Raw genomic sequence first — 15,634 nt, forward strand, 5'->3', positions numbered from 1 at the left:
GTAGTACATGGGGCTCAGTACTGAAATACCAGTGTATGCTGCAGGTAATGATCAGGTATATGGACAGTACTGCATAAGGGGCTCTGTACTGAACTGGCAGCGCAGGGTATACTGCAGGTCATGATTGAGGTTATGGACAGAGCTGTACATGGGTCTCAGCAAGGGAACTGCAGGAGAATGCTACCGGTCAGGCTATGGATGTTGTGGCTGAACTGAGAAGGTCTTCACTCTAGTGTGTACATCCAATTGACAATGAATATTGATTCATTCATTCCTTGCCAAGATTCCCACATCACAAACCCAAGATCCAAGAGGTATAGGAGTGCTTTATATACTGGAGTAGAAAAGCATTTGTGTACAGAAAACAAGTAAATGTCAAGAGGACCTTGTCAGTAAGTAAGGGCAGCCCATACTCCACACACACCATGCATACAATAGAGAGGGGACGAGCACTGCTGTCACCTTGTTGCTGCTTGTCCTCAGACGGCTGTGCCTGCACAGTGTAGACACCCTTCTTCTGCTCACGATTGATTAATAAAAGTCTAAAAACAAAACAGAGGCCATGGTATGGCTGGTCTTTGTCAGGGTGAGTCACACAATGCTAACTGTGCTTTCATGCACTCACTACAACTGAGAAACAGGAGCAACGTGTCTCAGACTCCCAGAGACATGTTGTTTTAGACAACAAATTACACAGAAGCACAATCTGATAGAGACTTCTAGCTGCAGATCCTTACCTTTGAATTCCCCAGGCGTCAGGCTGGATCTAGAAATTTTTGCTGAGCAATACCCAGTGAGAGCGACATCGGCTGGCTCCATTCGGCTCTGCGTGACGTCGTTGGCGTTGGTAGCGTTGGTTATGACGTTGCGGTGCCTACATGGGCGCCACCCAGGTGTGCGGATGTTAGTTCTTTTCTTTCCACAGCAGTTAAGCGCCGATCGAGGAGGAGCTACCCCTCTGCTGGTTTTTGGCAGGTGTTTTTCTCGACTTTTGTTGGCATTTTTCAAGTAGCATCGAATGTCTGGTAGGAAACAGGTTTTAAACCATGTAGGACTTGTTCCCGCATGATGTCAGTTACAGATCTCCACCGTGTTTGTCTGTGGAGTCTTGAACGCAAAGGCAATTCGAAGTCGTGTTCAGACTATAGGGCGATGGCTCAGAAGACCTTGAGGGAGCAGGCGATGAAGTTGCTCGCGGCCCAGCAGTCAACACCGTAAAGCGAGACTCCGAGGAGTTCACGGTCCCGTTCAAAGAAGAGGAGGTCGAGGGACTGCTCACAGAGCCCTAAATCCTCTCCCTCCCATTCGAGGTCATCTGGACACTCAGGGAAGAGGCACAAGAAGAAAAAGTCCAAGAAGACTTCGACTTCACCTCAACTGGTGTCCGTCATCGAGAGAGGTAAGGAGCACCAATGCTCTAGGCACGGTTCTCCAGAGCCGGAGCCGGAGCCTGAGTCGACTTTATGTCTCCCTCCCTTTCCGGGAGCCGGAGCGACTCCTGCTCAAATTAAAGATTTTTACGAGGCCATGTGCCGCATATTTGAGTGGGAAGACCCTGTTGGTGAGCCCTCAGGTCCCACGGGGTTGGATGGGGCACCATCGGGATTGACGCCATTGGCTTCGGCCACGGCGCTCGTGGGGCCTCAGGGATCCGATCTGGGTTGACGCTGGTCGTACCAACACGACCTCCCCCGGCGTCGAACCCGAAGTCGGTGCCTGCAACGCCGCTGATGCCAGAGGGTGACACAAGCCCCATCCTCATCCCTGACGACATGGAGCTGGAACGGCGTTGAGCGACGTCGATTCCGACGTTGACAGAACCCAGGGGTTCTATGTTGTCGCCTGAGCACTTTGTGGACGTGCTGGGCTCAGGAGAGGAATGAGAGGAGTCTGGAGACCCACTGGAGAACCAGGATGTCTCTGAGGAGACTATGGACTGGTATGAGGAATCCAGTAGTCTGGATACTTCCCCAGACACTGGCATGCTCTCTCCTCCTACAGTGGCTCTGGGGGAAGGGGTGTCCTATGCCATTGTGGTTAAGAGAGCAGCTGAGGTCCTCGGACTGGAGATGTCCTTAGTGCAGGTCAGGACTAATCTCCTGACCAAAGTGCTTCAACCTGGGGCTTCCACCTCTGAACCCCTGTTGCCCTTTAATGAGGCACTTAAGGACGTCCTAATAGAAATATGGTCCAAGCCTAGCACAGGGGCTCCTGTGAATAGGATGATTGCATGCCGCCATCGTCTACCTCCGGGTTACACAACGTTCCTCAGCCGTCACCCCACCCTATAAAGTGGCCTCTACTTCCCAGGGAGCATTTATTTTAATTTCTTCTATAGCGCAGGAATCAATCCCGTAAGGGTATCTCCGCGCTTTGCCAGCTAAGGAATTGTCAGGTAGAGCAGCCTAGGAAGTTATATAGATAGAAATGCTTCTTGGTAGAGGAAGGTTTTTAACGCCTTTTTGAAGGACAGGTGATTCAAGGTAGTTCTTAGATCAATGGGGAGACTGTTCCAAAGAGCAGGACCAACAGAGGAGAAAGCACGGTCTCCTTGTCTAGTTTTCTTTGTGATGGAAGGTTTTTTACAGGGCTTGGTTGCATGAGCGGAGCAGCCTGCTGGGCTGGTACAGTTCCAGGGACTGGGATAGGTACTTAGGACTTGCTCTATACAGGCATTTGTGCACCGTGCAACAGATCTTAAAATTGATGCGCTGCCGTATGGGAAGCCAGTGCAGTTCTTTCAGCAAGGGCTTAGAAGGAGTCCTGGCAGGTACGCCCATGACCAGTCTTGCTGCCGTATTCTGGACTACCTGCAAGCGGCCTACTGCATCTGCGTTAGCTAATGTTAGCAGGCCGTTACAGTAGTCCAGGCGACTGGTTACCAAGGCCTGTACAAGTGTCTTTCTACATGTGGCAGGAAGAAAGGGAAAGACGCGCCTGAGTAGACCAATGGTGTGAAAACACAGACCCGCAATGTAGTTTGTGTGTTCTTTCAGGGTCAATTTTTGATCCAGCTTCACTCCGAGATTTTTAACGTGAGGTTTGGGTGCAGGTACTGGGCCGAGATCGAGTGGCCACCAGTCAGGGGACCAAAGGATACTTGCTTTGCCAAAGAGCAATTCCCCTCCGGATAGGAAATCCAAGATACTGGACTCATTTGGAAAGAAGATGTTTTCTTTCGCTAGTCTGGCATTGCGGTCGGTGAATCCTGCATGCTTGTTGGGCCGTTTCTCCCACTCTCTCTGGGAGACAGTTGCGCAGGTGCTGCCACAAATGCCGGGGGTGGCCCGGGCTGTGCTCTCCCAAGCTGTCAAAGTCAGGAGCGATGCAGCTAAATTCGCCATACGGTGTGGTTTGGATACAACCGATTCGCTAGGCAGATCAATTTCAACGACAGTGGCCTGGCTGCGTTCAACTGGCTTCTCGGGGCATGTCCAGGCCAATTTGATGGACATGCTGTTTAATGGAACCCGCCATTTTGGGGAAAAGGCAGATTCAGCCCTGGTCACGTTCAAGGACTCTCGAGCTACGGCCACATCCTTGGGCCTCTCCTCCACTCCTAGTGGCCAATCTTCTTTTGGCCCCTTTTGTGGCAATGGAAGGGGTTTCCAGCCGCATAAGCCCTATCCCAGCCACCATCCCGCACTGAATGCCCATGCCGTGCGTGGACGTAGTACAGTCCGTCCTCGGAATGGAGACCAGAAGTCATCTACCACACTGCCCACAGCAGCTGCAGCCTCCAAGCACTCCTAGGCTGATTCTGCATGAACCCACTACTCCAGAGGGTGGGAGAATTTGTCATCTCCCCCGCTGGAGATCTATTACAATGGACAAGTGGGTCTTGCAGATTGTCCAGGAGGGCTATTCTCTTCCTTTCCTTTCTTTTCCTCCTCCTATTCCGCTGTTAGACCCGGGATCCCTAGTTAGCTGGGGCAGGCACCCTAGGCCAAATAGGGACCCTCGTTTCCACGTCAGGGAAAGGAATGACACCTTCGCAGATAGCCCCCACTCACCCCTTTGGTTGCTTGGCATGAGCAGCCAGGCTTATCTTCAAGGCAAATGTGTAAAGTATTTGCAACCACGTTCACAGCAACACAATGATGACACCTTAAATGGACTCCACATGAGTTTCATAAAAACGAGTATACATTTATATAAAAAGATATACGATAAGACCACACAATATAAATCCAACATATGCCTATTTGTAATATTCCTCCTGGCTGGTTGTTGGGTCAGCCAGCCCTTGTAAGTTCTGGCGATAATAATGAGCACTTCTAAGCGTTCCACTGCAGTCCTAATGTAATACTGTGCAGTTCGTAATGCTAAAATCAGGCACTTTGCAATGTACACATAAAGCAATGCGTAACGCAACAATCAGGTACTTCGTTCTGCAGAAAAAATGCAATCCGTAATACACTAATCAGGTAGTTCGGTATGCAGGAATAATGTAGTGCGTAATACACTAATCAGGTAGTTGGTTATGCAGAAACAATGCAATGCGAAATAGGACAATCAGGTAATTTGTTATGCAGAAATAATGCCATGCGTAATACACCAATCAGGTAGTTCATAAAAATGCAGGAATAATGCAATGCGTAATACACTAATCAGGTAGTTCGTAATGCAGAAATAAGGCAATGTGTAATATGACAATCAGGTAGTTTGTTATGCAGAAATATTGCAATTATTGCTATCACGGTGCCTTAGGCGGTCTCTCATTGTCAGCCTCTGTCAACAGTTGCCCCCACACAGGTATGGTGTAACAAAAAGTGCAGCTCCGCACTACGGCCACGGTACTGCCACTCCTTTGGCAAGTACGGGCCGCGATACGAGCCGAAGCAGAGGCTTGCGCTGCAGGAATGCGAGAGGCCGAGAGCACCTGACTCCGAGCCCACACCCCGCCCCAGGAGTTGACACACGTTACCTGGGGGTGCGACCTCATTCTCCTCTCCTCTTCCAGCGATTTGGGCCTCCAATGCAACCTTTGTGAATTCTGTGCAGTGGGACTCGGGCCCTCCCTCGACAGGGTTGGTTCGAGGTCCCGCTCTAGAAACGGCGGGTTCGGGCCGACGGCTCAGCTCCTCCGGGGCTGCCGCTCTGGGTCACTGATGCTAAGAAGATCTCAGGCTGCCACAGGTCACACGCACACAGCATCGCTGAGACTCACTTGAACTATGGGTGCACGATAACAAGGCAATCCTCACGAAGGTCTCAGGCTGCACAAAGCACACACTCACAGGGTCGCTGAGACTCACTTGGACTCCGGTGCACATGATAACAGGACAATCCTCACCCCGAGGAGTGGCGGGAGGCCGACATACACACACTCGGTGATCTGTATAGGGATGGTGAGCTCAAGGCATACGAGACGCTGGTAGCAGAGGAGGGGCTTCCCCCCGGTGGGTTCTTAATGCACCGCTCACTGATAGCGAAGCTGACTGCCAGATGGGGAGACGTAGCAACAGAGCCCGGGCAGCATTTAACCAAGCAGTATCTCCACGTCATGGGGAGGGGCAGACACTTGGTCCGCTGGTTTGAGGAATCATTAAAGGAACACATGGCGATTAGTTTGGATCCTTCTTAGAGGCAAATGGGAACTAGACCTGGGGCGGCCACTAACAGACAAGGAGTGGGAAAGGGTCCTTAAAAGCCCGGTGCGCATCCCCAGAAACGTGCGATTTCGCCAGATAGAGCTTTTTATTGTTCATAGGGCCTACTTCACGCCTGAGTTGATTAACAAATACTTCTGCCGCGACAATGCGCTCTGACCCAGAAGTAATGAGCTAGTGGTTTGATTCCTACACATGCTGTCCTGGGCTGGGCACTTACTGACGGACAGTTAGTGAGCTGCTGAGGAGTTGCACAGACCAAACTATACCCTTTGACTGGCCCGAGTACATCCTGCACCACTTCAGGAGACCTCCCAAAGATAAGGTGACATCCCGCTTTCTGGACCTGGGGCTAGTGGTGGCAAAGCACCTCCTTACAAGGAGGTGGAAGGCACATGACCCGCCATGTGCACGGGCATGGACTTCCTCATTCCAGGCATGGGCCAGGGCAGAGTGGACCGCCATACGTAGGGAGGAAACGACGGGGCTCCGGAAGGAACCCATAGCGGCACGTTGGGAGCAAATGCTTGATGGATTACAGCAGACGGACAGGGAGGGAGGCACGGGTGGCACGGTGGAGATGGGAGGCACACACGAGGGTAGGTGCATACCACAGGCCGTTCTCCTGCCGGGATAGTTTGATATGTTCAACTTCGCACTGGTTCTCATGGACAGCCCCGGAGTCCGCATCAGGGCAGGCGTACTACAGTTCCGACAACTATGGGCGAGCAGCGCATGTCTTATTCATTACAAAACTTGAATACTTGTAACATAATATGACAATGTGATAATGCATCTATGACTGACGTGCCTCTGCCACTGAGCTTTTATAAGTGATGCTTGTAATGTAAAGTGTAACTCAAATACTAATAAAAACAGATTTGGCAAAAAAAAAAAAAAAAACAGGACAATCCTCACGAAGTGTTCAGGCTGCAAAAAGCACCCGCACACAGCGTCGCTGAGCCTCGCTTGGACTCCAGGTGCCCACGATCACATGGCACTTCTTACGAGGGTCTCAGGCTGCAAAAAGCAAACACACACAGCGTCACTGAGACTCTCCTGGAAACCTTTGTGTTTCTGAGTTTCTGCAACAGGGAGCCAGATCACCTCAAGCCCTTGGGATAAGTTACTTCCGGACACAGCACACAGCAAAGTCCTTTCGAAAAGGGGGACACAGCACACAGCAAAGTCACTTTAGCCTCTCCTTGGTTAAAACAGCAAACTGCAGGCCAGATCTAGAACACACAGCAAGGGTCAGTCCTTTCCTTCGGTTTCTTCAGTTGTTTTTTCCTTGGCAAAGGTTCCTCTTGACCACAAAGTAGCTTGAGTCTTGTTCAAACTTGATCAATCCATCAAAGTTCAGGGGCTTCAGCTCTCATAGTTATACCCTAAATGTCTTTGAAATCTTTTTGTTCAGAGGGTACTGACCCCTGTTCAAACCATTTCTGGGTGCTTCCCTGCCAGTGACACCTTCTTACTTTGATTAGTGGGGGGTCTGGATTCTCAATCACTTGGCATTAGAAGGGACCTTTGTTTTTTGGCAGCAACCCAGGCCCCTTCACCTCGAGGGGCTACTCCTCCCTCTATACTCCAGATGCAGGTCAGCCTGTTGCTGTCTCGCCTCTTCCCCTGGGTCAAGACATTCCCCAGATCCTATCACTTTCAAATCCAGACAGTCAATCCACAACCAGGCAGCGACACACAGAAATGTTAGAGCACAAAAACCCAGCCACTTCTAAAAGAGTGGCTTCTAAACACACAATGCAAAATCCACCTTCATAGAAAGATGTGTTATTACATGGTAAGTTCAGACATACTAAGCTTCACCTCTCCATCTTAAGCATTTGGGAAGATAGGCTGTTAAACATATTACATAGCCCCCCCATTCTATCCTATGGGCAAGTTGGCCTTTCCACAGTGAACAAGCATTTACAATGCAACGGTCTCGCCTTTGCAAAAGTTAGAGCTATTGGCATTGTAAATTACTACATTTTTATTTATGTGTTGGCTTCGAAAACAGATAAATAAATGGCATTGTCATTTACAGTGCCAATAGCAACATAACTGTATTCTATTTCGCTTATTTTGGAAAGTTCCCGATTTCTGCATCCCGAAGCTGGCAAGAGAGTAGGCGCTGTCTGTTGGAGTAGAGCGGGTTATGCAAACCTTGTAGTCCGAGTGCCCGAGAATCCAGTGTGGCCAACCTTTGTGCATAAACGTAAAAGCTACTCCCAGCCAGGGGGCAAAGATAAGAGGAGCCCCGCTACGGTGTCCAGGAGCCGGGGAGAGGCGGTAGCAGCGCTCCGTCCGTCTATCTCCAGTTACAGAGCAGGGCTCGGGCCGGTGCGGGCTGTGCCACTCGCCCGGGCAGTGTCACCAATCGGGAGGCGAGGGGGGGGGGGGGGGGGGGGGAGTGGCCGTGCAGGGCCTGACCACAGCCGGATTAAGAAGCTTTCAGGAGTTTGCAACAAAAAAAACACCCACAGAATGCCATGACGAAAAAAGGGGCGGGAATTAAAAAAAGACACAGAAACGCCCACGAATCGCATCCAGCCGGTGGAAAATCTAGGCTCCCCCACTTCTACACATTGCGTGATCCTGAGAGCACCGCGAGCTCCAAAACAAACCAAATGCCGATTTGTACATGTTATCAGAGCAGGGTTCGGGCCGGTGCGGGCCACTCGCCGGGGCGGTGTCACCAATAGGGATGCGAGAGGGGGGGGGGGAGGGGGGGGGGGGGGTGTTGCGGCCGTGCAGGGCATTCCCACAGCGGGATTAAGAAGCTTTCAGGAGTTTGCAACCCAAAAAAAACGTCCACAAATGCCAGGACAAAAAAAAGGTGCGGGCCTTAAAAAAAAAAACAGAAACGCCCACAAATCGCATCCAGCCAGGGGAAAGAGTAATGGACACCCATCTCTTCCAATGGCTAGCCTCCATTTATGGAGCTACCCAATGGAAGAAGGGGCGGGTTCAAGTACACAGTATTGAGATAACATAAAATCTCGGCCTGCGCAGTGTACGCTAGGTCGAGACCTAAAAACGAAATGGAGATTATTTCATTCAGGTCATGGTACACACCTTAGTACATGTCCTACCTTTCACATGCACTGCACTCTGCCCAGGGGGTACCTTGGACCTACGATAGGGGTGTCTGATGTGCATAGAAAAGGAAGGGTAAGGTCTGGCAAGTGGGTGCATTTGTCAGAACAACATGGCAGTTTAACAAACTGCGCGCAGGCAATGCAATGGCAGGTCTGAGTTCCCTCTTTAAGGCTACTTTTGTGGGTGGCACAATTAGTGCTGCAGGCCCACTAGTAGCAGCTGCATTACCAGACCTGGCATACATAGTGCACTTTACTAGGGTCTTTACTAGTGAGGCAAACCTACCACTCATGGACAACCAATTACCATTACACTTTACACAGGGAGCACTTGCACTTGGACACTGATCCGCAGTGGCAAAGTACCCAAAGCATCTAAGTTGGCAAAACGAAATACATCACAGTACCAAAAATAGAGGTAGTGGCAAAAAGTCAGGGGTAATCACGCCAAGAAATGCTAGGTATAACATCCGCCAACTCAGGAACAGCTGGTGGAGGATCATTTGAAACTGCTCCAAGAGGAAGTTACATATCTTTTTGCCAAAGGAACTATTGAAAGGATCCCAGCTTTAGAAGTAGGCAGTGGCTGTTATTCCCGCTACTTTCTAATTAAGAAGAAGAAGCAGGGGCTTTGGCCCATTTTAGATCTTAGGACCGTCAATATCTTCCTCAAAAAGGAGAAATTCAAAATGCTCACTTTGGCTCAGGTCTTATCTGCCCTAGACCAAGGGGATTGGATGGTGGTGTTGGACCTGCAGAATGCGTATTTTCACATTCCCATCCTGCCGGACCACAGGCGTTACCTGCGGTTCAAGGTAGGCCACGAGCACTTTCAGTTTACCGTGCTCCTCTTTGGCCTGATCAGTGCCCCTCGGGGGTTCACTAAGGCGATGGTGGTGGTTGCAGCTCATCTGCGTAGGTTAGGGGTTTCAGTCTTCCCCTAACTAGACGACTGGCTGTTGAAGGCGTCCTCGCCCCAGGCAGTCATCTCCCACCTTCAGACCACGGCAGACCTCCTGCATTCGCTGGGGTTCTTTATAAACGTGCCGAAGTCACACCTGAGCTGCTATGGGCACAGTGCGGTTTCGGGCTTATCCTCCCGAGCAGTGAGTTCAGGATATTCAGGTTATGATTCCGATGTTTCAGCCTCTATCCTGGATTTCGGTGAGATTGACTCTGAGGCTGTTGGGTCTCATGGCCTCCTGCATCCTATTAGTAAAACACGCCAGGTAGCGTATGAGGGCTCTTCAGTGGGACTTGAAGTTCCAATGGGCACAGCATTGTGGAAATCTCACTGACGTGGTTCAGATCTCGGAAGGAACTGCAAAGGATCTGCATGTGGTTAACGAATAGAGATTACGTCAACAGCAGACATCTCCCCCTTTCCCAACCAGACTTCACAGTTGTGACGCATGCGTCTCTTCTTGGATGGGGCGGCCACATGGGAGAGGCGGCGATCAGGGGTCACAGGTCACCGGCGGAGACGGGGCTCCCTATAAACTTGTTGGAGCTCTGTGCAATTCGGTTGGCATTGAGAGCATTCCTTCCATCTGTCAAGGGGAAGTTGGTGCAGGTATTTACGGACTATACCACCGCCATGTGGTACTGTAACAAACAAGGCGGGGTGGGGTCGTGAATCCTTTGTCGAGAGGCCCTGCGTCTCTGGACATGGCTGGAACAGCAGGGCATAACCCTGGTGGTTCAACACCTGGCAGGGTCTCTGAACACTAGGGCGGACGAACTTAGCCGTCGATGCCCTCAGAATCACGAATGGATTCTCTTGTCGGAGGTGGCGCAAGGTATCTTTCAACAGTGGGGAGAACCTTAGTTAGATTTGTTCGCCTCTGAAGACAACGCGCAATGTTAGCTGTACTGCGCTCTGAAGTTTCCAAGGCGGCTATCGCACGGTGACGCGCTTCGTCGTAAGTGGAGTTCAGGCCCATTGTACTCCTTTCCGCCCATACCACTCCTACCCAGGGTTCTGAAGAAGATCAGGAGCGACCGGGACCAAGTCATCCTTAGGCTACCGGACTGGGCAAGGAGGGTCTGGTATCCAGAGCTTCTGAGCATGAGTGTCGATCCTCCGATCAGGCTGCCCCTTCGAAGGATCTTCTGTCGCAGCAGCAGGGGAGGGTTCGCCACCCAAACCTGTCACTCTTCGCCTCCATCCGTGGAGATTGAGCGGCGGCAGTAGATGGCCTTTGACTTTCCTCCCGAAGTATGTAATGTTATTCTGGTGGCCAGGAGTCGGTATACGCCTGCCGTTGGCGGAAATTTGTATTATACTGTACAGATAGGTCTATTGATCCTCTTTCTGCTCCTCTTTCTACTGGCCTTTCGTTCATTCTAAGCCTTGCTCAGCTTTGGGAACTCTCAAGGGTTACCTTTCTGCTCTGTCTACTTTTTTTGCAGCTGCCAGATCAGCCCTCTCTCTTTAAATCTCTTATTGTTAATAGATGTCTGAAAGGGTTGGTTCATTTATTCCCACCTACACCCTTTGTTATGCCACAATGGGAACTTAATTTGGTCCTCACTTATCTAATGTGGGCTCCGGCTGTTGACCATCAAAACAGCCTTCTTAGTAGCGATTACATCAGCTCGGAGGGTGAGTGAATTGCAGGCGTTATCCAGCTCGCCCCCTTATCTCATGTTCTTTCCGGACAAAGTGGTGCTTTGCACCAGGGCATCATTCTTGCCAAAGGTTGAGACCCAATTCCAACTGGGTCAGACCCAACTTTGCCCACCTTCTTTGAGGGATTAAGGGCCCATTCTACCAGGAGAAAGGCTGCGACTATGTCCTTGGCACGGGGTGTCCCACTTCAAGACACATGTCAGGCGGCGACTTGGGCATCATTGCACATTTTCGCAAAACATTATTGCCTTGATGGTCAAGTGCGCAGGGAGGGGGCACTTTGCCGGCTCAGTCCTGCAAGTCTTTTTAGACTAGCTCAGTGGTTCCCAAACTTTTTTAACCCGTGGCTCCCTTGACCTAATTGGCAGTTGGCCGTGGCTCCCCACCATTTTTTTTTACCGGTGGGCGGGATGTAAGCAAGACCAGCCTCCAATCTTTCTTGCACTTTGTCTGTCGTTTTCCAATCATTTCAATCTCCCCCTTTCACTCTCCTGTGTCCTCTATATCTTGCCTCCACTCTTATTTCACTTTTTCTGTCGTTTCTCCCTCATCTCAATCTCCCCCTTTCACTCTCCTGTGTCCTGTGTCATTCCTCCAATCTTTCCTGCACTTTTTTTGTTGTTTCCCCCTAATTTCAAGCTCCCCCTTCACTCTCCCATAAATATAAGAGTAAACAAACCAATGAGTACCAAAATTCAAAGTTATGATGGCTAAAAAGCTAAGATTGACTAAAGATTCCATATTACATGAGGCGCTTGGAGTTGTTGCATGGTTACATGCAATAGCTCTATACAAAGTGTCAGCCTCCCGCTCTTAAATGTGACAATTAAAATGCAAATACCGAACACAGAAACTCTCAGGCTGGCTTCATGTGCTGGGCAGTTCGATTATAATGAAAACTCCTGTTTTTACCTGAACAATATAGTTGTATCAGCTTTAACGTACAGCCATTAGTAATCTGCAGGATTCTATTGGTTCATTTAAAAAAAAAAATAATAATCTGTGGATCATTTAACTGAAGTAAAAACTAATTATAGTTAGCAGGGGGCACCATGGGAAAAAGGCCATCGGTGCGCTATAAAAGGAGAAGAAAGACAGGGGTAGAGAAACACGAGGGCAAAGAAAAGTGTATAAAGAGAGAAAGAGAGAACTGAAAGAGAGAGAAATAAATAAAAGATAAAGTGAGTGAAGTGCGAGAGTAAAAGACAGCAAGGGGAGAAAAACAGTGGGAGGGGAAGTGAAGCGAGAAGGAAAAGATAAGGGGAGAGAAAAAAAGAGAAAGGTGGAGACCAAAGGCTCAGAGCCCGTCCCTTGTGCTAAGGCCAGGAGGTTGCACTACAGTCACTAGGGCAGATGAATTCTCTTCATGGAGCAGAAACGAAGCATCTTTCTCTTGCACGTGGCCCGCACCTCAGCCTCCTCTTTTGTCCTTTTAATCCTCTCAGAAAAGGAAGGAGAAGACTGCGCCACTGCAAATGGTCTGACACATGACAGATTTATTCCCAAAGGAGCGGCGCGGCGCCCCTGGCTACTGATAACGGCGCACCAGGGCGCCGCGGTGCATAGTTTGGGAACCACTGGACTAGCTCATGAGTCAGCATCCCACCGCCGGGATGGTATGGCTCGGGTATCTGATTCAAATGTAAGGGATCTGAGGCTAGAAGTCTCTATGAGATTAACAAGTTACTTACCTTCGGTAACACATTATCTGGTAGACTTTATCTAGCTGCAGATTCCTTACAGGTCCACCCATGCCTCCCAGCTTTGCAGACTGATGTTGTACGTCAAGGGTTTATCCCCTTTCAGGGCCCTACTTTTGCACACGTTTTTGTCATTCACTTCGTGGCTCTGCGCTTCTGGTGTGGAAAAACTAAAAGTACTGACATTCACGTGCCTGTATGGCGCCTATGTAAGCACCTCAACATCATAACCGACGATACTGACGCCAACTACAACACGCGTAGCCGAATGGCGCCATCCGACGTCGCGTGCAAGTTGTATTGCTCAGCAAAAGTTTCTGGATCCACCCTGACGCCTGGGGAATTCAAAGGTAAGGAATCTGCAGCTAGATAGACTGCTTTACTTAACTGCGTTACTGAAGTTAAGTAACTTGTTCATATAGTCTAGTATTATATAAAGTCATAGGAGTTCAACTAATAAGTTCTAGAATTACTGATCTTCGGGAAGAAAAATTATGTTTGGGACCAGAGCTAGTGGCCATCAGAATTTGGACCAACATCCACACTAACAGACCATGCACGTAACCTAGGCATCATCCTCGACAGCGAACTGACCATGAAACAACAAGTCAAAGCAGTTGCATTTTCCTGCTGCCACAACCTGCGAATGCTCAGCAGAATCTTAAGATGGCTCTCAGTCAACACCAGAAAGACCATCGCTCAGGCTCTTGTCACCAGCCGCCTTCACTGCGGCAATGCTCCCTATGCCAGCATCTCCACCAATCTCTTCAGGAGACTCCAGGCCATACAGCATGCTGTAGCCAGACTCCTCCTCGACTTCCCCAAACGGACCCACATCACAGCAGAACTCAGAATCCTCAGAGATGCCTGTTCAAGATCCTCGCCCATGCCTACAAAGCTCTAAACAATCAAGGACAGTCCTGCATCAACCAGACTGATTACTTGCCAGATACTAGCACTCCTCCTCACTAGCCCTCGCGCACCCACCCGCAACTGTCAATGCCGCAGCAGGGGCTGCTCTTTCTCCTACATCACTGCAAAGACCTCAAACGACCTGCCACTCCACCTCCGAACAGTACCCTCCCATGCGGACTAGAGAAGGAAGCTCAAGACCTGGCTTTTCGACAGACATAGCACCCTCAGCACACAGATTACCCCTAGGGATGACAGTGCTGCACTATACAAATGCTGATTGATTGATTTATTCCTAAGTTTAACATAGAGTTTGATTGAGAATTTGTGTACAAGAAATGGCAGGCTAGGCATTACTGCTGGTGATTCTACAATTTACTGACAACAGCTAAATAATGTGATAGTGCCTTGTGAAAAAAACAAGTGCCACTGCAAGGTCATTGCTGCAAATTTTACCGGAAGCAGCAAAACAAGCTCAGGGCGGGTACTATATAACAATGGTACCCAACATCTCTCAACCACTGGACTCCAAATCAATCTTCTCAAAGGTTTAAACCATCTATTCCTCACATAAACTTCAGAACTGCTGTCAAAACCTTAGATATGACACCTGGATGGAGGCACCACAATAGTAACGGATAGTCCGATAGTCCAAAAAAGAGGAAAAACAGGGCTTCCCCCTCCCAAAGCCATCCACCATGCTGCAGGCCGCCTCGTCGATGGTGCCAAATAATCAGGCAAAATATACCTATTATGATCGACCTCAAGTTGCTCCCACTTGAAGCCAAAATCCATGTCAAAATAGCGTGTGCTACCCACATAGTCTTACATTTTGATCAGCTCAGTTATTGGAAAGATAAACACCAGACAGGAGGCAAAGGGAACACTAGCAGCAACTCATGCTTGCTGTTAGAAATAAATCCTGAAAACTAGCCTAACCAAAAAGACTTTGGAGTTACATATCTGAGGATCTAAGACTCAATCTAACCCTGCTTTCCTTCAGAAAAATCTTGATTAAGCAATCTATACTGAGCATACATGGAAGGCTACTCAGTAATTTTAATAAGCTTTGTTTGTGTGATGTCCCCTTGATTTCAGGTCCATGCTGCATAAATACATTTGATAAATAAACAATGCCCACTGTGGGGAAATTCGTTTTGGCGAGTAGAAGAAATGTATTTCTCCCTACAAACTATCAACATCACAGACAGCTTATCTTAAGTAGGGTTGGCACCTTTTTCCTAGGGAAAAGAGGGTTGGGGGCGTTTGTGCGCGTGTGTGTCAGTGAGAGAGAGTGTGGGAAGGCAAGGGACCGGTACTTTATTAACAGTTATTGTATAATCCTTTATATTTTGCCTCCATATGTTCTAAACACCGTTTAGGAATACTCTACAGTGTTAAAATCATTTAGGCAGGTTTTCATAATATACTTGTTAATTTAAGTTAATATTTGAAAGGGACCAAAACACAATATTTGTATACTTTGAAATAATTTTTGTACCTGCCTTGAAATGAAAATATCGTCCAGGCCGGTACAATACATTACAGATGACAGCCATCACATCAAGGAAGGGGTAGAAGTGAAACTATGACAACTTTAAGTAAAGGGACATAAGAGTGTTCTAATTCACCAGGGAATATATCAGCTCATGAGGGTTTGGGGGTGTAATACAAGAG

At 49.1% G+C, this 15,634-nt stretch overlaps 1 protein-coding gene across 1 annotated transcript in view; it reads right to left on the bottom strand.

Moving 5' to 3' along the window:
• Nucleotides 1–15,634, bottom strand: part of FUZ (fuzzy planar cell polarity protein) — a 118,554-nt gene that overhangs the window by 14,147 nt on the left and 88,773 nt on the right. The window contains exon 9 of the mRNA XM_086930143.1: nt 463–542. Within this exon, the coding sequence (XP_086786269.1) occupies nt 463–542 (80 nt within the window). The remainder of the gene's footprint in view (nt 1–462; nt 543–15,634) is intronic.

Source organism: Lissotriton vulgaris, chromosome 7 (assembly GCF_964263255.1).
Source record: "Lissotriton vulgaris chromosome 7, aLisVul1.2, whole genome shotgun sequence".
Classification (NCBI taxonomy): domain Eukaryota; kingdom Metazoa; phylum Chordata; class Amphibia; order Caudata; family Salamandridae; genus Lissotriton; species Lissotriton vulgaris.